Source organism: Chaetodon trifascialis, chromosome 4 (assembly GCF_039877785.1).
Source record: "Chaetodon trifascialis isolate fChaTrf1 chromosome 4, fChaTrf1.hap1, whole genome shotgun sequence".
NCBI lineage: Eukaryota > Metazoa > Chordata > Actinopteri > Chaetodontiformes > Chaetodontidae > Chaetodon > Chaetodon trifascialis.
Window position 1 is genome coordinate 6726842 of NC_092059.1, and position 22393 is coordinate 6749234.

Sequence of the window (22393 nt, forward strand, 5' to 3'; positions counted from 1 at the left end):
AATCTTGATGCATTTCAGCATATTTGATTGAGCTGATGTGCATGATCAATTGTGATTTTTGAGTTGCATGCTCATGGCTTAATAGATGTATTGTAAGTCACTTTTGGATAAAAGTGTTAGAATGGTCATGACCTCATCCTCTTCAGGCTCCTCATCAGACACAGTATTTATTTTACATTTTCATTTTCATTTTAAAACTTCTTCATGTTATTTCTACACAGAGAGCACAAAACCTTCCCACATTTCGTGCTGAACATTACAGGTTAAGTGCACTTTTAAAGACGTTGGGACTTGTTCTCGCGGTATGTCCCGAGAGCAACACTGTCATGTGACGCCATCACGTGATATTGTTTTGCCCGACCCGAGAGCTTGCAATCAACAAAGTTGAAATGGCAAGAAACGAGGAGAAACAACAAGGGAAGTTGAACAGACTGTGGCTTCAGAAAGAGAGAGAAGGTAAGCAGCGAATAGGATTAAAACATTGTAATTTAATTATTATTTGGCCTCTAAAAACACTCTGCGGTACTGCACCGGCAGCTAGCTTGAACCGTTAGCTATATTGATGCTAACTGACAGCTGTTACATGAACTCCATCTGGTTGAAATGATAAAAGAAAAGTTCCTGCCTCATGTTTCCGTAAAGTCTTCATCACCTGCCCTGTAAGAACTACATTTCAAGCTAATCGTCCCCTCATTTTAGTGCAAACGTTACTTTTTCTCCTCACAGCTGTGCTAATGTGATGTTTTCATTCAACATCTCATTCACAGAGGGACGCCTCAAAGATGTAAATGAGCGGAGACCCAAACTGGTAATAAACTGTATTTCTTAACACCAACTCAGTTCATTTTTACTCGTACCAGCATGTTACAACCGACATTTGTGTTTGCAGTCTACTCTCAATACAGCCTCCTCTGTTAAAAAGTGGATACCCAGCATCAAGAATGAAATAGAATATTATCTGCAGGTGAGTGAATTGTTAGCAATATGTAAAACAGACGATACAGAGATTTCTCTCCCTCTGTTTTTGATAATATCTGCTTCCCCTTTCAGCAATCGCAGCTGTCTCATTACCCAGAGAGGAAGATAGCCGAGTTCCAGCTGCACATTGAGGCTTTAGAAAAGGAGTACAAAAGCTTCATCTCCAAGCTGCGAGTTCTTGACCCGTCCTGCAAACATAAGCCATGGACTCCTCGAGCATACTGCAAAAGAAGAGCAGACACACAAGACTCTCTAAGTGTCGGTCAGTATGTTAAAAGTTCATGGTCAACATACAGAAAAAGGATGTGTGTCTGTCTAAATAGATAGACCGAATTGTTTTGACACTCATTTATAGAATATTGTATCCAATAATTTTCTCCATAATGCGAGTGAAAGTTGCAGGTTACAGGTTGACAGCAGGACCAGAATTGCACGTAGCCGTGGTTTAATATCGGCTGCAACCATGGCACAGAGCGGCAGAAACAAATGGAAATGGGTTTGGGGAGTGTTGGGAAGTATTTTAGGAGTCTTGATCCCAAAAAGTCCTGATTTTAGAAATTCTTTCTCTAATAGTTTTCCATAAAAGCATCCAATGTTACTCTAAAAAAACAAACAAAAAAAAACTTGGATATGCAACAAGTTGTCTACCGTCACATACAGAAATTACTAATCATAGATTCCTCTTCTCACCAACCAGGATTCCTGCATGAAAGGAGTACAGCAGGATAATGTTTCATCTAGTGCTGTCAATCGATTCAAATATTTAATTGCGATTAACCTCATGAAAGTCATAGTTAACTCGCGATTAATCGCACATTTTTATCTATTCTAAATGTCCCATTAATGGGATACCATGGCCATTGTTTGGCCATCAAGTGGTATTTCAGACTGGATGTGCTACGGTGATAATTCACTTCACACCGACAATACACACAGATAACTTTGGTCTTGTCAGTCGACCCATCTGGCAACTTTTTGAAACTAAACTTTCCATTCAGAATCTTGTTTGCATCCATTTCGGCGTTTCGCGCTTGACATCCACACAAACCGGTAGCCTACTCTTTTACAGCTAGCGAGCAGGCAAGACCAAACACGTGCGTGGGGCGTGCCAATTGTTTTGTTTCCGGTTTACAATCGGATCCTGTAGTTTTTCTTACGTTACTAGCAGTGGCCACAGCTTATAAAAAACTACAAGTGCACTAGGTCACAAAGAGCGTTAATCTCGCGATAAAAAAATGACGCCATTAAAACTGATTTGCGTTAATAACGTGATATTTTTGACAGCACTAGTTTCATCTCATTTGAAGTATTCCTTTAAGACACTAATAGTTGATCTTTCCTCTCTCTGTTTGTCTTCACTCTCACTGACAGCGAAAAACCCTCGGCCCTGTGAGTCACGTGACGGTAGCAGTCAGCGGAGTGGAGGTCAGAGTGACTTGGCCTGCAATTGGACAGGATGTCACAAAACCCCAGTGAGACAGAGACCTCTCAGCCATTCAGAGACCAGGTTTCAAGCCCCCGTCCCCTCCAACCCAATGTCAGACACCTCAGAGGCAGTCTGTGCCGTCCAGGACCAGCCCCTCTCCTTCGACCATACAAGGCTGGCAGTGGCCTCTGCTGCGTTCAGAGGACCTTCAGGTCAGCGAGGCTCCTCTCAGACACAGAGCCTAGCCAGGGTGCTGCAGTCTGGCCTGCCCAACCTTGTTAACGCTTCATTCAGACAAACATTTTCAGCCCACAGCAGAGTCACAAAGAGTGATGATGGGACAACTATGAGTTCTATACTTGGACAGAAAAGTGACGTCCAAGACCCCAAGTCAGACTGTGAAGCAGCGGAGAGGACATCTGGGAAATCATCCAGCACTGGGATGACAGAGGAGAGGACGGGTCATGTCCTGGGATTAGACTGTTACTCTTCCTCTGATGAAGAGTGTGGCACGTGATGCTTAAGGGTCCACATCTTTCTACATTTTTAATTACAGTGAGGTGTTTTCATGGAACCTCTTGTTGCTCCGTGGTCAAAGGCATCATAATTGGTCATACGGACAAAATTAATGTCGTATTAGTCTTCGTAGCATTTTTGAGAGTCACATATAAAATGTAACTTTTTCAGTGTCGTGACAGATTCCATTAAAACGTAACTTACTCTGTTTAGACATGAGGATGGTGAATCACGGTATGAAAATGTTTCAGAAAAACGCTGAATTTTGGTAGTGAATTAAAGCCCCGCTCCTGCATAAGGGAAAAGGTTTGTTCGCACGACAGACATGAGTAATGTCGTTCATCGCAGGTTCAGAAATTCATTGTAATTTTCAAGCACTACTCCATTTATGTAATCAGTCATCGTGACCACAACCTCCTCCATTGTGCAGCAGTACGAAGGGTGACTGTGTGACAGTATTTGAGAAAGAAACTTGCTGATTCAGTGATTCTTTCTCGTCTCCTTGCCTGGTCGCATTAACTGGAGCAGCAACGTTAAACACGACCTGGTTAGACCCCAAAACCGTACCCTCCCACCTAACCCATTCTCTGCTACCGCTGCTCTCGCTGCATGGACCGCTTTCAGCATGACACTTCTGGGAAACAGGCTCATCGTCTTGTAGAGTGCAAACACCCTTTGCACTTTATGGTTAAGCTTGACGTAGTTACCCTTTTAGTGAGAGCTCTGAATGCATGCTGCAAGGTGGGTTTCCCTTTGTCTCTGCAGGGGCCAGGAGAAATGAAACCTTTGCAGCAGTGGACAGAGCTGGGGATTGTGGGAGCTTCTTTTTCAGCCATCAAAGTGCACACAGAAACAGACATTTGACGTCTACACAATATACAAGGCTGATGTAGCTTCTCAAAGAAGTTGGTTGCTTAAGTTCTAGTGTGTGAGACAACAGTGATGCAACCCCCTCCACTGCAAGCCTGGCTATGAAGTCCCATCTATGAGGTTGGAAAGATGTCTTTATCAAAAACCATCAAACCCACTCAGCAGTGTCACATCATCTTTGTAGACGTTTTTCCTTTATTAAACAGCCGATAAGAACTGATTCTATGGAAACTGCTGCAACCACAATGAAGGGGCAGCAGAATTGCTCTGCATCCTAGGAAATAGACCCACAACTGTCAGAGAGACCACAACGGTGTTAATCCTGCACCCCGCGAGTAGGGAGGAAAGCGGTGTGCATGTTTAGCTTTCCTGTGAGCTCGTCTCTGAGGTATTGGTTGGGGTTAATTGTCACCTCTGTAAAGATGTGTCTCGCTACCAGCTTTTTTCACAAGCAGCCAACAGGAAAAGAGTTGTACGTTCTTTTCATGTGGCAGCAGCAACTTCCCACCAAGGTACTCCTTAGTGGTACTGAAACTGCTGTATCACTGTTTACCAACATTCTGCCTCGTATAGACTGATAAGTGTAATACATTTTAATAAGAAAGCATTTTTGAACTGGTGAGTACTGATGAGAAATATTCAGATTCAGGACACGGCTCAGATTTGATGCAGCGCAGTGACACTCCTGAAAGAGATAAAGAATCCCCAGCAGTGTAGAACAAAGGCTGCTACCTTGGCCACAAGACAAGTCAGAGCAGATTTCACATAAAACGCAGGGCAGGTGACTTTGAGTGGTTGCTCAATCTTTCCTTTCGTGGAATATGTGAAAAGGTCTCTTTCTGGCGATGACATGAAAGTGGTTAGTGAGGTGGGGGTCAGCTGAAACCTCTAGCTTCCTTTCCCTCAAGCTTCATGCATGCACAGAGCAGTGAGATGAACTGGTATGCAAAAAAAAAAAAGACAAGATGATGAAGATTAATAAAGTTCTGTAGTAAGAAGTAAACATGCAACAAGTATTTTAGAAATCCTCCACAGACCACGGGGGAGGGAGGGATGACTTGATAGCTTCTTGGCTTGTGTGAGTTTAAGTAACGTGCACTTGTCTTCGGTCCATGTTACGTGTGGGAGGGTTTTGTGGGTGGTGATTGTCTTGACAGATGAAGCTTGGTTTTTTTAAGTCAGAGATGCTCAGACAAAAAGTACACACCTCCTTTGTGCAGAGGCAACAGATGCACACACACTTTGTCTCACAGCAGGACCTGCACCATGAGCTGTGACCAGAGCTACCCGTTCCCACAGGTGTTCCTCGTGGACGAAGGTGGGGGTCCGCAGCACCCTACGCAGCCGCCATGTCTTGTACCCTGCTGGTCCTTCCCCCCTGCCCAGGAGAGGGTGAGGAGCCGTGGGAAGAGCCAGGGCTCCATGGGAGTCAGGCCTGGTGCGGCCCTGGTCGTGCTGATGCTGTTCCTGCTGGTGTTTGCGGCCCTGGGCTTTGAAGCCTACCAGATTTACAACATGCAGAAAGAGCTGAGAGCGCTGAGAGAGGTAAGGAGCCGCTGGGTGTGATGATATGGAGGAGAGTGGTTTGAAATTTCCTGAGCTTTTGCTGAACTAATAAGCTAATGATGACTGCAGGAGCGTGTGAGAATAAAGTAGGTTAGAAGTTGAAAATAGCAGAAATGTGACAGCAGTGTTCAGGAAAATTAGTAGCAGGTGAAGAGTAGAGAATGATGAGTCTTTGTTGCCAAGAAATAATGATAATGACAATAGTATTCCTTTGTGTGGAATATTGCTGCTTGTAGGTTCCACTTTTAATGGGGGCAAAGCTGCAAATAAAAAAGGTGTGACTTCTTGCACCTTTGCTGGGGGTGATGGAGAGGTGTGAGGTGGGAGAGTGGAAAACCAAGCTGGAAAGTTAACAGCACTGCAAAGTTAAATTGTTTTTTTGTTTTTTTTTACTTTGCTGTCATGTGAAGAGTTCATCTACTTCAGCTCAGCTCTGACATTTAAACATACAAACCAAGGACTTAATCATGTGGCCATCAGCCCAATAAGACCGGATATCCTCTCTGTGACTTGTGCTCTGAGGCTCCTCAGAGGCACCGAGGCTCAGACGTCTTTGTGATGTGGTATTGAGATTCCTCTTTCTCTTTTGTCTCACTGAAGGTGAAACCTGTGACTGAGTTTAATGCGGCTCAGAAGCAAATTGGTGAGTGTAAACACGTCTCACAACATGTGAACTGTTCCCAAGTGAAAAAAAATGCTCGCAGTTAAGGTGACGTGACTCCAATCTGATGGTTTTTCAGGCCTCTATGAACCTGAGCCGAGTGAAGAGGAGAAAAACGACAGAGCTGCAGCACATGTGATGGGTACATACGATAAAAATGTAACATGTGTTATGTGAGTCCCTGTTCCACGTTAGTCTGAAAGAGGTGACAGGATTCCTCTTCTCCTCTTGCAGGACGCATTGAAGTAGAAAACTTCTCAGAGATTCTGCGATGGGAGCCGCGGGCGGGTCGGGCATTCACATCCGGAGGAGTGGAGTACCGGTCTGAAGACGGCGCACTGCAAGTCAACCACACCGGACTCTACCACATTTACTCACGAGTGGAGCTGACCTTTAAGGACTGCGCCCCCTCATCCTCGTTTGTCCACACAGTGTTTGTGAAGAGAGAGGGACGTGCTTCACCTTTGAACCTGATGGAGGCCCACAGAGCGGGTTTCTGCCCCGAGCGGCCGGGACGCCCCTGGACCACAGAGAGCTACCTCGGCTCCGCCCTGCAGCTGCAGCAGAACGACAGGGTTTTCGTCCGCGTGTCGCACCCCAGATATCTTAGTCATGCACATTATGCCAATTTCTTTGGTCTCTACAAGATCTGAAGAGCTCCAAGCGATCAGAGCTCCTTTGTGTATATTAATTTTACTGCAATGACAGAATGTAAACTGCTCAGAAGGCTTTAGACAGGAGTGAATCTTACTCTTGACTTTACTCATGCTGAAGGTGATGATGATAAGTGCGCTGAGCAGTGTGATATGAAACGTTCTGTAATGTCAAAACCCAGAGAAAATATTACACATTCTCTTTTGCCAGCTTTAAAATTGGCGGTGAAATGAATTGAAGCAATAAACAAATAGCTTGCCTTGTATAAAAGCTGAGAGTCAGTTAACACTAATTCACTGATATTGTTGTAGCATCTTTAAAATATTTATTCTAGTGTGGATCTGACACCTATAATGTCTAAATGTGTGCTTATTAAAGTGAAAAAAGTGTTACATGATGGTTGTTTTGAGGTAAATAAATTTAAATTGATTTTCATTTGCTTGAAGGGGGAAATGTTTTTGGAAATGTGATCTGAAAGTGCTGGAGCAGCCTGCCATGTAATAAACACCCACATGAGTTTTGTACCTGACCACTGGAAAGTATTTAGATAAAGACACCGACTCAAATGTGGTTTTGCTCCTGATAATAAACTTGATTCTCATATATTCCACTGAGGCGCTGAGGTGCAGCAGAAGGTTAAAACAGAGGCAGATCTGTGTTTTGGAAGATGCAATTAAACCCTCCAAAGTAGCTAAAATGTGGGGAAAGACTTCTCTTTCATCGAAAGCTTAGAATTCAGCTTGCAGACCACAATGCAGTGCAGTTGCTTTTTTGCTGTGCTTTTTTTTTTTTTTTTTTTTTTTTGCAGTTTAACACCCTCATTGTGCATCTCCTTCAGTACACCACAAACATTCGTGTTTGCTGAGTGCGAGAAGATCTGCAGGCTGGGCACAGCTGAGGGGACCGAACGGGCAGGTTTGACGTGTGCTTCCTTCCTGTATGAAAATCAGGAGGGTCTTACTTGTGTGCAGGTCGATTTTTGTCAAAGAGCTTGTGCTTCCTTTCATTCATGTGATCAACTTTGAATTTATCTTCATTTGTGTCTCAAGACCCTGCTGTGCCTCACAGCGTGAGTTCAGTAATCCCTTAAAGCCTAAAAGAAATGTACGTGTTTCATAAGTTGTAAGTCAGTGCAACAGGTTGATTCCTAGGGCATATTGTGTAGAAAGGAGTTTGTGAATCATCTCCATTCTGTTACTGGGCAACAGTCGACCATCGATGTATAACAAAAGGGCAACATTTCACAAAACAAGTCAAATGTGTTATCTACACGCCCTGTGTTGAGTGGAACCGCATATATGAGGGGGCTGAACCTCAGGTTTATTAATCAGTCTGCAATCAACTGTCTTGTGGTTGCGTCTCATTTCAATAATCGCTTTTTACTCATCACACACTGGTGGTTCAAAGTGGCAACAGCCCAAAATCTCTCTTTCAGACAAGAAACGGCACTCTGTCTGTTTCAGATGCTGCACTGTGCCCCCGGCTGAGCTCGTTGGGATCAGACGACGCTGCACAATCCTCTTATTTGGATCCATCTGCATCCATATTTGCATCTAATTACACACAAAGGCAGTGGTGGTCGTTCTGAAGAGTGTCTAAATGTGAATATAAGGGCTTTTGTACCAGGATGAAAAGTGCAGATTTTTAATAGGAGTAACACTCATTAGTAATTGGACGTTTCAGTTTATCATTTTGCTCTTTTTTTCTTTCCCTGCCTCCACCTTTAAATGACAATATGTTTGCATTTGCAAGCCAGAAATTGCCACAAGTGTCTCGTGGCAGACTGTTTACTGCTGAAGCTTTTCACCACACAGTGAGATAAAGCAAACAGGTTTGAGAAGCCTTTCTGTGATGGAGGGGGTTTCGAGACTACCAACTGCAAGATAAAATCAAAGCAATCAGCATCTGAGTATGAAATATTAAAGGTTGCTCACATCTGCCAAAGCATAGTAAATAATTAAAATGTCAAACAGGCTCCAGTTACACTATGGCAGTGGCAAAAGTATGTGGACACCCCAGTCTAGATACTTCTACTGGATTACTGGGACACTGGGTTAGCTTCTTAATTCCGGTTTAACAAGTTAAGTTTAACACTCAAAAAGCCGTTTATTCTGCTCCTCCAGGACTGCGTGGGCATAGTTTCATCAGATTCGACTGACAGTGACCAAACATGCCACCAACTGTCATCAGATTCTGATTCACATGTCGCTCAGCGGAGTACGTAGTGTCACCTTTTAGCAACTGAGCTCCAACGCACCGGAAACCAGCAAGAGGAGAAAAAGCTGAAATACCGAAATCTCTGATAGGAAGCAACATGCATCTAACCTCATCAGAAAACAGTGTGTTCACGTTGGGTCCTGATGGAGTTTTCAGGGCCTTTAGACCGTCATATTTTAGACGATAGCTTCCAAATGTGTGGCAGCAGTTTGTGGAAAGTCATCAGTGCCACTGTGCACCAAGTGGAGTCCATCCAGAATATGTGTTTCCAAGTTCCAACATTCTTCAGATCCCTGCAGCCAGACTCTGACGTCCAGCGGAAGGACTGAAACCAGGAGGGAGGAGGCTCTTCCAGCAGAAGATCAACGCTCATGGTCTTAAAATGAGCTGTTTGACCGTCACAATGCACTGATGTATGATGGAGACCCCCAGTATGACAAGCTGCAGATGATCCACCAGTGTGACAAGGAAGAGCTCAGGAGACTGAGGACACCGAGACTAACTGCTGAGTACCGTTTTCACCTTGTCTTTAGCGCCATCTGTCACATATTTAATGAACTGCATTCAATAGAGCTGCGAGGCGACTGCAGCAGGATATAAACAAAGACGAGAAGAAGAAAACAGGTTTAGCTGACAGACCAGTTATCCCTGAGTACTTAGAGCTTCCAGTTTCTTTTGTAACTGTTCAACTCAGCGATGTCTTTGTCTCTTTCTGTCCTTTCAACTGTCTGTCTCCTTGACTCATTGTACAATATTTGCTCCTCCATGTACAAAACATTGCCTTTTTTTTGCAAACCCTTCATACAAAATAGCGTCTATTAGTAAAGAGGACCACCTACAGCCTGAAAGCATGAAGAAATATAGAGCAGTGGTCTCATGTGACTGTACTGGATCAAGCTCTCGAGGGAGTCAACTTAATAAGCCTAACTAACTTGAGCCTAACTTGAATAAAAGAAACAGTAAACTGTATCTTTCAAATAAAAGTCCTTGTTGTGTATTATGTGAGAAATATCAGGTTATGGGACAGTCTTACCATTTTAACCTTTGGACCCTCTGAAATTCAAATCCACCAATGTCACCATTTGTTTGTATAAACTCTGATGCAAAAGTGGACACACTTTGGATTTAACTAAATTGTCCTAATGAACGTTCAGACATCCATTCATTCATGTTCTGATCAATTGTTTTTAAAAGGGTGATAATAAACCTCTGCACTCTCAGCTGCAGGTCACTTATTTTATGCTATTATTTTTTATTTTATCTCATAAATGTACTTTACTGCTCCAAATAGATGCACACATGCTACAGAATAACATAGAAATCAGCCCTTCATAGTGTACAGAAAAAGACAGAGTGATGTAACGTCAACCTGAGGTGAGGTGGTCAGAATTGTGCTGAAGCTACATGAGGTCACTTGCCAACACTGCAAAAAAAAAAGCCGAAAACTTTCTGTAACCATATGTAAAAAATAAATAAATAAATAAAATGTATGTATCCATCCCCCAACCTACACACACACACACACACACACACACACACACACACACACACACACACACACACAAAAAAAAAATCACAAAATGCTATTAATACTCCATATTTCCATTTGTTTTTAATGGGAAACTATGCATGGGTTTTGTACCAATTCAAACTTTCCTTGTGCGGTTCATCTTTTCTCCACCAGAGGGCGCCAAAGCATCATCCATGCTAATTACACCCGGCCTGGACAAATCACAGACACCTGCACCTGACCACGTACTGTGGTGTTTTTCTTTTCGCTTGTTGCTGTTATGCTACAGGAAGTCAACGTGTCCAAAGTGACAGTGATGTAAAACGTGTTTCATCAGATGCTGTGCAGCCCACATGTCCACAGTCCGCTATCATGCACCATTCGACTGCAATGCGCATTTAAAAGATGAAAAAGTACATGTCAGTATATGTCTTAACATGCTTAACACGTGCAGTTTGACACTTACAAATAGAGGATGAACCTGCATTTAATTGACACAAATAATGTCAAATTATTTTGTGCGGTGCTCTCCAGTTTTTGCTTTTTATCTGAGGTTTCTCAAGTTTAACGTCTTTGGCCATCTATACTTCTTGCAACAGGTTAATGTGAATAAACTCAGTTATATGACATAAGAAACAAACATGCATGATGTTACTTTGATTGGCTGGTTTCTGTCTGATCAAATGCACTTTTAGCGATAACCAGATATCGGTGCTGCCAACATCCTGTTTCATGTAACCATGAATGAGATAAATGTGTGATTGTTTTATGAGTTTCCTTCCTCTTTGGGAGACCGGCCGGTTGAGATATCTTTATTTGTCATTGCTATGCTTTTTTGGTTATTGTTCCTTTTTCAGAATCACCGAATGTTTTGTATTTCTTAACCCTTCCCATATAATTATCATTGCATTCTGAATCATTATTGATGTTGCTCATGTAATGATTTTGCGGGTTAATTGTGCGTGGACCTGTTTGTAATGCCTCAGCGCTCCACTAGGGGGTGACGGCGACGCTGCTCTTCCTCAGTTACAGAGGAGGATGTCATTAAATAGTTTTATATGTTGCTGCTGTTCATATGGAAGAAGAAATAAACATTTTTTGTTGGTATATTGTTTAAAGGGTTTGCTCAAGAGTTTCACTGTTAAAGTCAAAGTTCAAGCGTTTACTTTATCACTGTTCATAGACCAGCAAAGTTTGGCTCGTTATAAAGTTAAAAAATATATCTCATAATTCAGATTTCATGTCATAACTTGGATAAAAAAAAAATTAAATAATTACTATTCACAGTGATTAAAAGAACAGCACAGATCAACATCAAGTCCATTAAAAATATTTTAAAAAGCTTAAAAAAACAGTAAAAACTCTTAAAATATAGAAGTCTGAGTTTGCACTGAACAAACTTTCTGCCAGATTTTGGTTTTATTCCATTTTTCATAGCGCTCTAACCTTCCTCTCTAAAAGCAAATCCCCATAACAAAGACTGAAGAGTCAAAAGTGAAGAAAAACATAAAAATATGATGGAGATGAAGCTGTTTCATACTCTTCATACTGGATGCAGCACACTCAGCTGTGTACCTAAAAAAAATGACCTTATAGTAAGTTTGCAAACTTTTGGAATAAGCGAATGTTAATTAAGTAGAGTTACTAAAATCTGCTGGTGAATTACATGATGCTGACTGCTCTCAGTTCTGCTTTGGCTGTTCAGTTCCTGGATAAAAGGAGAAGCCCTGTATATATTATATTATATTATATTATATTATATTATATTATATTATATTATATTATATTATATTATATTATATTATATTTTATTATATTGTATTATATTATATTATATTATATTATATTTAAGGAACTGCATTTACTAACTGTTATTTCAACAAACATTAGCCCACTGAATATAAAAATCTCAATGTGTTTCAGTCATGACTTTTGCTTTTATTGTTAGAGTTGTGAACATGAGAGAGGTGTCAGTCAGCCTGTGTGCTTGTTGGCAGCCATGAGGAAAGGTGTGAAACCACCAAAACAGGTGAATCACAGGTGGGTAAGCTCACGCATCAGTGACGCAGAAGACAGAGGAATAAGTCACGAAGCGAGGGACTGTTTATTTAGTGATGAGTGAGATGAAGGTGTGGGCCAGCACAGATCGCTGTAACGCTGATGATCGCAGTTTAAAAGGCGAACGTCTTGGCTGGTTGTAGAAAAACAAACGCCGTGTAAGTGAGGTTTGGAGAGACTGAACTTGATGGTCTGAGATAAAGATAAAAAAAAATAAATAAATCAACACTCTGGAATCTGGATCTGAATATGATCCTGCTTTCGGTCTGAGCGTCCAGTGCTGAGCCTCCCACGGTGGTATCATGAAGTACTGTGGGGATGATATGCAACAGCATCAAACAGAGGTACATGCAGGCTAAGTAATGAAGCTCTGACGTCATCAGGAATATCACATTTCTTTTGATGATCAAAGGGTGGAAATTTTGCCATCTTTACCGACTGAGCACTGTGAGTCCTTTGTGGTCTCAGATTAGCTTCATGCACAATAAAAGACGTCCATTCGTCCTGGATAAAGTGTGAAACTTTGAAACCAGAAAAACAAAACTTAGAGCTGCTGAAAACAGGAAATCTGTCTTTAACTTAGCAGTTGATTGGCCTGTGTGAGGAGCAGATTTAAGAGTCATTCAAGCAGGCAGACTGTGATAAAAGTATCAACACAAAATATGAAGTATCGTTATGCCATGTTGCTCATATCTATGCATTTGCTGTTTTATTGTAGGCTTTTAGAGTCCTTTGCTCTTCATCTTTGCATTGTGCCTTCCCTCCCTTCACCTGTGCAGTTACCAGCCTTGCACACAGGGGTCACTGGACCTCTGCTGTTTCAATGCAACGCACCCTGATGTGATTCCTTCACAGTCTGCTTCATTTATTATCAAGACAACGCTCAGCGACTGAGCTACACCTCTCATGTGAAAGTGAGACTGCAACCTTCTCCCAAATAAAAGGCGCAGAGCAGCATCCAATGGCTACGGGGAATGTACCTTTTCTTTAACAGCGTACCAATAACAACACTAAGGGGGTCCACCAGTATTTATTCTTTTAGTCAGCAGAAGGCTTCCTGGAATTGTACAGTATGCATTAAACCTCTATAAATTGCTCACTAATGCCTTTAACATGTGCATGAAGCTTAAAGCCGCTGGAGAGGCTCACAGATACTGGCAGAGAGCGGCGGCGGGGATTCCCCCTGCCACCTTGAACCTCTGTGAGTCTGTTTAGGAAAGGCGACGACAAACACGGCCGGCGGCAGACAAACAGCTTCGACAGAAGCCCACTCATGATGCAAGATAAAGCCGATCCAGCCCAGTGTGGAGGTGGGACGAGCAAGCCTGAGGGGACTCCCCCGTCCATATATTGGGAAATCTTATCAGTGTGTGTGTGTGTGTGCGTGTGTGTGTGTGTGCGCGTGTGTGTGTGACTCTTTCTCTCTTGTCTGTTTCTCTCTCTGTCTGTCTTTTCCCTCCCTCTCTCCCTCTCTCTCTCTCTCTCTCTCTCTCTCTCTCTCTCTCTCTTTCGGTAGCATCCTCTGTGCAGTTTCACCTCACCTCTGCCACATGCACACACTTTGATTTTCCATAGAAAGGTACAAGATGTTTATCTAGGTCTCTCTCTCTCTCTCTCTCTCTCTCTCTCTCTCTCTCTCTCTCTCGCTCTCCTTCACTGTCCCTCTGACACTGTCCTCTCTGATGCATAACCAGGTTCATAATGACTCACCCAGCAGCAGAAACATGTTCCACGCTGCTCTCCATTCCCCACAGCCATCACACTTGCTGTTTTGGGAGCACAGTACCAAAAAGTGTGGGTGTATTGTCCAAGAAATGTGCCCATCTTCTCCCTGTGTGAATGAAATGGAAAGTATGAGTTTACCAGAAATGTAGGCTGCAGATCATTAGATTATATAAACAATCATTCTGCAAACAGCTCAGCGGTTTTTGCTTCTTGGTCAAGCACACTGAAAAGCAAGATAGCAACTTCCAAAGTGATGTTTCTTTTTGTTAAATCAATAAATGCTTCAGACTGTGGTTTAATTACCAGGAACAGCCAGAAAACACCACACATGTTGTGTTTCTTATCATGTCAACCTTCTGCAAAATGTGCTGCCTCTTGTCTGAGGCGCTGCTGTCTGAGTGCAAATGGAGCATCTGGGAAGTGAGAAGGTTTTATGATAGATGTGGTCTTACCAGCAGCTCTCAAATGTTTAAAGCTGCATTAATGAACTGGTATTTTGGCCACAAGGGAACAATTGAAACAAGCTGTGAATACAGCACTGACACATTTTAAGGTGATTAGAAAAAAGTTGCTTATTTTCACATGCAGCAGATACAAAGTCGCGTATTTGTCCGCCTGGCAAGTTAGTCCAATATTCTGTTTTTTGAGCTCTGTTTTTGGTCTCCACCAACTCCTGATGGACATGTCTGTCTTTTTCAGCTGCTAAACGCTTGACTGAGTTTACCAGCTCGTTGCTAACTGTGTCAGTGGGTTTTAAAGGTTTCTTTCCTGCAAACAGTTGCCCCTTTCCTTCGTAAATGGCACTTCGTAACTCACAATAAAGATTCAGGCTACGTACATTGTTCCTTTTAGATAAATAAATCGAGTTTTTTGGTCATGATTTGTCAATATTTGAATCCTCACTGGCCTTTTTACACGAGACGTTTTGACATGGGACAGTAGGAAAAGCAAATAATGAAATGAACGATGGCTGAATTCCATTTAGCTGCTCAGTTTCAGGGTCCTGGAATTGTTCATGCTGGGCAGAGACAGGTCCGGAGAGCATGTTTTCTCAATCAGCATTGTAATATGAGCAAACGGGGTTCCACATGAAAACATGCCGGGACTGTCAATCTAATCTGAAGGAAAAGAAAAGAAAAGAAAACACAAAAACTAAGTCCTCATAAACACTAGTAAACAATGTTTTTGTACTTTGATTGGTGCATATTTAAACAAGAATATTTATCATAGACAAACACTTGGCATTTAAAACCGAGCTTTTGGGGGCTTTAAGCATGACAGCCTCATATCCTGATATGCTGATGTGGTGTGTCAAGGCTCATGGTTCAAGGGTCTGGAGTCTTTCTGCTCCCAAGCTGTTCAAGTTTACTTAAAGCTGCAGTAAAATTCACCGGAAATGCACGCCAGTGTGCTCATATGAGGGTTACCTTCATCAGCGATGCCACCAGTTGTGACCTGCATGATCTGCAAACTGTTTTGAAGACAGTTTCTCTGACCCATATAACCCTGACAGGAAGCAGCTCTCCCTTCCCAAACGCCACATGCTGCTTGTATCTTTGACAGTAAATCAACTAAATCACAAAATGCTGATTTTACATTGAAATGTGTGTTGACTTGTGATGCAACACAAACAGGCCGAAAGCATGACAGGACAGAAAGTTGCTGTAAAGTCCCTCCTCTTTAATTTTCAGTATGACAAACAAAAGGACTTTTTTTTTTTTTTTTTTTTGACTGTCATCAAAAGTTCTCATAGACTGAATCTTTTATATTTTAATGAACCTGATCTACAAGTTGTTTTTTTTTTTTTTTTTTGTACAGACAGAGATGGGAAGCCATATGAAGAAGCCCCTGTACAACAGAAGCTGTGGGAATTCCCCCATCATTACTCTTTCCTGCTGGCGGTTTCACATTATTTCACTGATCTACATGTAAGAGCAATGTGCCGAAATACGCGATAACGCACCAATAAAGGCAGAGGAGAAGATGATTACAGATCAAACACAGATATGAACAATGCTGGATTCAAAACACTTGAGAAACCTGTTTGGCAAATGCGAGTTTATGAGGGAAAAGAAATGCATTCACTATGTCTCCAGGGCAATATGCCACATGAATAATGTCACAAGCAAATATCATCTCAAACTTCCAGTAGTCATCCTCAAAATATTGTTGTACTGTATTATTGGAGGAATTGTGCCAAAAATATTTAAAATATTACGTACAGCTGCATTTGTTTGTGTTGCTCTGTGGAGTTGAGCTGTGACCAGATGTTCAGTAGTTTCCAGTGTGCAGCACCAGTTTTTTTGGTAGTTCTTACATTATAACAGCTTCCTAGCCGTCACAGGTGTGTGAGTGTGGTCATGTCTAACCATATAATACTAATAAAATACTGTTTGTTAAGTTGGTTAGCATGATGTTGATGTATTTTATGACAGCTGTATTTATTTTTTTTAAAATCAGCTTTTTAACAGAATGTCTTATATGGGCTTTGGCTAACTGGCATAATTTTGTGAATGAAACAGTCGTGCAGGCTTAAAAAAAAAACAGCAAAAAATGTTGATAACAGTGATTCACAGGCTATAATTAACCACCTTGTGACAAAGAGCCACCCCACCCGTGCACGACGCAAAAATATAAGTTTTGCACACATAAATGCACAATTTCCAGGACATTTGAGATAAATACTAAAAAAATAGGTCAGTGGTTCTCAAAGTGAGGCCCAGGGATCAACAGCGGTCTCTGAAAGCCCAGGCCTATCAATAATCATTGTTGTAAATAAGTGGCCGGAGCCCCCCTAGTGGCCGGGAGCTCCAAGCAACTGCCTGGCTTGCCTGTCTACAAGCCCCGCCCCTGGTCATTAAGGGGTGATGGTGGATCCCAAAACCAGAGAACCACTGGTTTAGAGCAGTGATTCTCAACTAGTGTGGCCTGTTTTCAGTGGGTTGGGCCTTTACCCGGCCAAAAAAATCATGTGCTTTTATTTTGACGAGAATATTTTTTATGCAGCGGAGTGCCATCTTTTTTCCTTGATTTGGATCCCAGCTTGTCATTAAGGGGTGATGGTGGGTCACGAAGCCAGACCGGCTCAGTTATGAGCAACTTAAATGCTGTCAAGCTAAAATAAGACAAGAAAAGCCGCTGAACTCTCCACGTTGGTGTGGCCTATGTTATTGACCCAGAGGTCAAGTGCTGCAGGATGGAGGCATTTGTGTGCACTGAGTGGAAGTAATGCAGCAGCATTACTTCCACCCTTTCACTGTATTTCTTCCCATTTTGGTTCTTCCATTGAAGTTATAGTGTTTTTGTTTTTTGTTTTTTTGTCACCCAGAGGGTGCAGCAGGTAGTGTGCGTGCCTCACAGCAAGAAGGTCGCCGGTTCGATCCCTGGTTTGCATGTTCTTCCCGTGCATGCGTGGGTTCTCTCTGGGCACTCCGGCTTCCTCCCACAGACCAAAAACATGCTCATTAGGTTAATTGGTGACTCTAAATTGTCCTTAGGTGTGAGTGTGAGTGTGAATGGTTGTTTGTTTGTATATGTTGCGATCGGCTGGCGACGGGTTCAGGGTGTACCCCGCCTCTCGCCCAGCTGGGATAGGCTCCACCCCCCACCCCCCGCAACCCCAGAAAGGGATAGTCAGGTATAGACAATGGATGGATGGATGGATGTATGGAGTCACTCAGAGGTGCAGAGAAAGTGTGAATTCCTGCTAACAGGTAGAGGACGATGGGAGTAGCAGTAGGTGTGAATAGACAAGGGAAGACATCATTGCGCAGGTGTGGGATCACTTCTGCAGGTGTGGGCTCAAGAAGCAAATTAAAGGCAAGAATCACTTAAAAGATGCACTCACTGACAGTTAACGTAAAATCGTGATTTGATGACGCCTCACAAGGATCTCTGTTGGACTGAGAAGTTGCTCAATTAAAATAGCTGGGAGCTATTAAGACAGATTGAAGATTTTTACGTAAGCTGTGTAGGCGTTTCTCCAGAACTCGCAGGTGACACTTCATTCAAGATTCCAGATGTTTGACTGAATGGAAGGAAGAATATCTCGTTGTGGTGAGGTAACATGGACCTGTGAATACCTGTTCAGCCGCCTGAGTTGCGTGTATGTGGGTGAACCGCGTGCATGAATGGACAGTTTGTTTACCTGCGCCCAGCATCAGCAGTTACACAGGAAGTCAGCTGCCTTGCGTGGTGAGAGCTCTGCTGTCATGAGGGGGATGTTTCTGTGCCACAGCGGAAACCAGACCAGTGATATTGGCTCTGTGTTCCAACTTCACCACCTCCGGTAGGTCACAAGCACAGGAAATGGATGATGGCGGAGAGTTCGTAGGCGAGCTCTACATGAACAACACGCACACACAGAGACCCGCAGGGGGGATATATAAAGCTGATCAGACAGCCAACCTGATGGACTTGCATGGAAAAATAAATGATTATGTGACGTACAGCAACACACCACAAGAAGGAAAAATCAACTCCTGACTCCCACTTACATGTTCTCATCTCTCGGTTGTGCTTCAATTGATCCTTTTCACAAGCGGCTGATCATGTGTGAAAGCAGAAAAATGTAAATGTCATCTGTGGTATAATCTGAATCGCTCTCGGGGTCTTCAATTCTAATCTTAAATGTTCCATTAATCATTAGGGTTTAAGGGCTGTCAAGTTTATTTTTAGTACACGTGGCAAAGTTTCCGTTCGCTGATATTCACATGTAGCGTCATGTCCTCCTCGCCAAGATCCGGGTTTGTGAAACGATACGTTGATGGATGAAAAGTTAATCTGAATCCGGATTTTCATTGTAATCTATTCACCTCTGCCATTTTAGTGCCTAGGATTCTAAAGAAATGATTAAAAAGCAAAAAAAAAAAAGGTATTTGATACCAAACTATAAAGCGATTCTGATTTGATATTTGTGGTTTTTGTCTCTTGTCTAGTCTAGCCGTCTTCCTTAACTCTCAGGTTGTCTCTTTGTTTTGATTCTCAGGAAAAGAAAGTGCTGACATTTGTGACACAAAACATTCTCATACCTAAGCAAAAAAAAAAAAATCTTTATATGTATGTCACTGCTTCGTGCCAGCATATGTCTGAGTTTTCCATGAAGATGTGCCACCTGTACTGCAAAACAAAAGAGGCGACGTTCAAGTCTGGGTTGTGGTTTGGCTTGAACCACACTGTCTGGTGTTTAAGTCGCCAGCATTGCACAGCCATCCACCCCAACCTGAGACATTTTGTGGTGTTAACACACATGCAGCCACCTGACCCAAGGAGAGAGGGCAGTCAGGCAAACCCAAACCGGACAGTCTGCAAATTGACGCATTTTTCATGAAAATGTCATGGTTTGGAAAAAATAATGAAGCTAAAAAGCTACGCTAGCACGATCGTTGTTGCTGGTGGCACTTCAGGACATGACCCTAAAGCATAATCAAAGAGCTTCACATAGAAGAATTTCCAATATATTATATTATGGTGGCACTGTGGTAACTGTCGCCTCACAGCTAGAAGGTCCCGGTTCGATTCCCGCTGTGGGCGCTGGGGCGTGTCCTCCACCATGCCTTCGGTGTCTGCTGCTCGAGGAAAGGGGCCTTTCTGTGTGGAGTTTGCATGTTCTCCCCATGTTCACCTGAGGTATCCTCCATAAAATATACCCCCACTAAAAACATGCAAGAAGATCACCGCCTGACCAACGGTGACGAAAAGAACTGGGCCCCCGGGCGCCGCTGTCGGCTGGCAGCCCACCGCTCCTGGTCTGGAGCGTCCGGAAGGATGGACGATGGATGGGTCAAAAGCGGAGAAATAATTTCGTGAAGCATGGCGTGTGCATGTTTGTGCATGTAATGTGTGTGATTAATAAAGTACGTTTCTTCTTCTTCTTTCTTCTTCTATGTTTTGTTTATACATTACAGCTGTAGGCACGTTGGCAGGAGATCTGTGTTCGTCCTGAGTGCAGTATAGTTCACGACAGCTTTAAACCGGAATAACTAATTGCAGAGTTGCCCAATATTTACTCTATTTTTGGTCTCTACCAACTCCTGAGAGAAGTATCTTTACTTTTTGCAGCTGTTCAGCTGCTGAATGCTCCACTGTGTTCACCAGCAAGTCTCTAACTGTGTCTGTCTGCTGTTTGGTGCTGTGCAGATAGTGTACACTGGGTTTTTAGTGCATTTGTTTGTGTGTCTGATGGAAAAATATTGTATGCATTAGGCTGGTATTCGTGCCTGGTGAGTGGAAACAGTCTAAGTCTGAATTATTTTACGTTTTCCTCTTAGAAGGCGTTTTTTCAAATGTACAATCTGATTAGACCACAGGTTGGAGTCTGTTGTCATGCCCTCACCTGCAAACACTGAACATGAGCATATTTTTAACATGACCATAAATATCATCTAACAGAGGTGGCAGTAGATGTGGTCTGATTATTAATGATTGCTTTCTAACACCTCCTATCTTCTAATAAACACTACACTTTGACCCAAGTGCATTATGAATAGATCAAGACTTAAAACAAAAAAAAAAATCTAAATGACGCACAAGCTGAAAATCCCCTTCAGCAGAGAAGGAAGGAAGAGGATTTCCTTGTAGGACAGGAGATATGATCTACCAGTGATGGACAAAGTACAGAAAACACATACTCAAGTAAAAATACTATTAAAAACTGACTCAAGTAACATCATTTGAGAAACCTAATCTAAGAAACCTAAAGTAGATTACGTTCAAAAATATGCAGGACTAAAGAGTAGAAGTACAGTTTTAACCACAGTAACATGAAAAGTACTTTAAGAAAATAATAGTAATGTGTTAATACTCACACCTGTGATCGACTGAAAATTAAACTAAATAAATTCATTATGAGTCTGAAGCACATGCTGAGTCAGGCTTCCGGTAAAGTACAGAGGAGGGCAGAGGTGGGGGACTAACAATGATGAAAGACTCGAAATTGGGCCTATTTGTGACATGGGACTTGAATTGAAAGGACTTTACTTTTATCTACTAGATATTTGCATTTTTCTTGAAATTGAGAAGTTACGTTTTGTCTCTGAGACATGATTCGGTGATTTCTAGAGCGATGTGTGCAAACCTGGCAACCCACGAGGGCGGTGAGGGATGAAGTTACACCGTCGGTCAGTCAAGTGTGCGAGTTTCCTGATTGGCCTCTTCAGAAATGAACAGGTGCAAACATTCTTGATTTACGTCCTCAGGAGCGCATTGACCAAACAATCATTGTGCGTTGTTTAATTGGTTCTTTCCGCCTGTCGATACACAAAACGATTGCAGGCATCTGGCCTTCATCAGTGTGTACAAATACAGAGATACAACCTCGACTTCAGGCTGCCAGGTAAGCAAACAGGTGGATGGAGTCACCAGTCTCTAATTTACCTGCATTTGTACACACTGATGAAGGCCAGATGGCTGCAGAGGTTTAGTGTGTGGGCAGGTGGATGACTGAAAGAACCAATCAACAAAGCATTGCTGAGCATGACCGTCTCTTCTTTATACAGCTTTCTGATTGGTTGCATCGCTGTTCTGTGCATTACTAGTGCCATACATATGTTGGTTTTTCCTACATGAATCCTTATTTACATGTACTTAAATAATGCTGTTTTTCCTGCTTTGGGCTTCGTGGACTCGTCTTGACCCAGTTTGTCTTGGTGTCTGATAATGCCGAAAATAACCACCGACCTTTGAGATGCACAGAGAAGCAGTTGGATTTCTTCCACTTCCAAATGTACAGGCCATATAACTGGACTTTGACCTGATTGTGTTCAATAAAATTAGCTCATCGAGACATAATAAATGCTGATTACTCCTTTTTTTTTTTACTTTTTATCTTGACATGAAACAAGAAGCAAAGATACTGTTGGAGCTAATAACAGTAACTATAATAACCACCATTAATAGCAGCGTCTTAATATGAGCTGAAATGCAAATGTACCCATTTTTTTCTGCAGACCACAACAGTACAGCTGCTCGTGAGCCGATCCAGCACCTGGACAGTGGTTGCAATTTGGGTTCACATACGTCAGAACGCAGTTCTATTTCAACAGTAACAGAACATGCATCTCATCAATAACACAGAAATCTGGATATACAGATTTCATGCATGCACTTCCTCTCTTGATATCTCAATTTTCACACATGCATGCATGGTGATTTTTTTTTAAATTAATTAACTGATATTATTAAAAAAAGAAACTGCTTTAGTGTCCAAAATTTG

The 22393-nt window shown here is 42.4% G+C and overlaps 3 protein-coding genes across 3 annotated transcripts in view; 2 read left to right on the top strand and 1 right to left on the bottom strand.

Annotated features, from left to right (window-relative positions):
- The window catches only part of ralgps2 (Ral GEF with PH domain and SH3 binding motif 2), a 188538-nt gene that overhangs the window by 58160 nt on the left and 107985 nt on the right, over window positions 1-22393 (bottom strand). The window lies entirely within an intron of this gene.
- Window positions 318-4737, top strand: LOC139330289 (uncharacterized). The gene is made up of 5 exons (XM_070961120.1): window positions 318-456; window positions 768-808; window positions 890-964; window positions 1051-1240; window positions 2350-4737. The coding sequence occupies exons 1-5, from the start codon at window positions 390-392 to the stop codon at window positions 2919-2921; spliced, it is 945 nt and encodes a 314-aa protein (XP_070817221.1). The 5' UTR covers window positions 318-389; the 3' UTR covers window positions 2922-4737.
- faslg (Fas ligand (TNF superfamily, member 6)) lies at window positions 4897-6708 on the top strand. The gene is made up of 4 exons (XM_070961121.1): window positions 4897-5335; window positions 5957-5999; window positions 6097-6159; window positions 6252-6708. The coding sequence occupies exons 1-4, from the start codon at window positions 5057-5059 to the stop codon at window positions 6668-6670; spliced, it is 804 nt and encodes a 267-aa protein (XP_070817222.1). The 5' UTR covers window positions 4897-5056; the 3' UTR covers window positions 6671-6708.

Coding starts and splice junctions, on each gene's coding strand:
- LOC139330289 (XM_070961120.1), top strand. CDS start 390: ATGGCAAGAAACGAGGAGAAACAACAAGGGAAGTTGAACAGACTGTGG. Junction 809..889: donor ATGAGCGGAGACCCAAACTG/GTAATAAACTGT, acceptor TTGTGTTTGCAG/TCTACTCTCAATACAGCCTC. Junction 965..1,050: donor AAATAGAATATTATCTGCAG/GTGAGTGAATTG, acceptor TTCCCCTTTCAG/CAATCGCAGCTGTCTCATTA.
- faslg (XM_070961121.1), top strand. CDS start 5,057: ATGAGCTGTGACCAGAGCTACCCGTTCCCACAGGTGTTCCTCGTGGAC. Junction 5,336..5,956: donor AGCTGAGAGCGCTGAGAGAG/GTAAGGAGCCGC, acceptor GTCTCACTGAAG/GTGAAACCTGTGACTGAGTT. Junction 6,000..6,096: donor TGCGGCTCAGAAGCAAATTG/GTGAGTGTAAAC, acceptor ATGGTTTTTCAG/GCCTCTATGAACCTGAGCCG.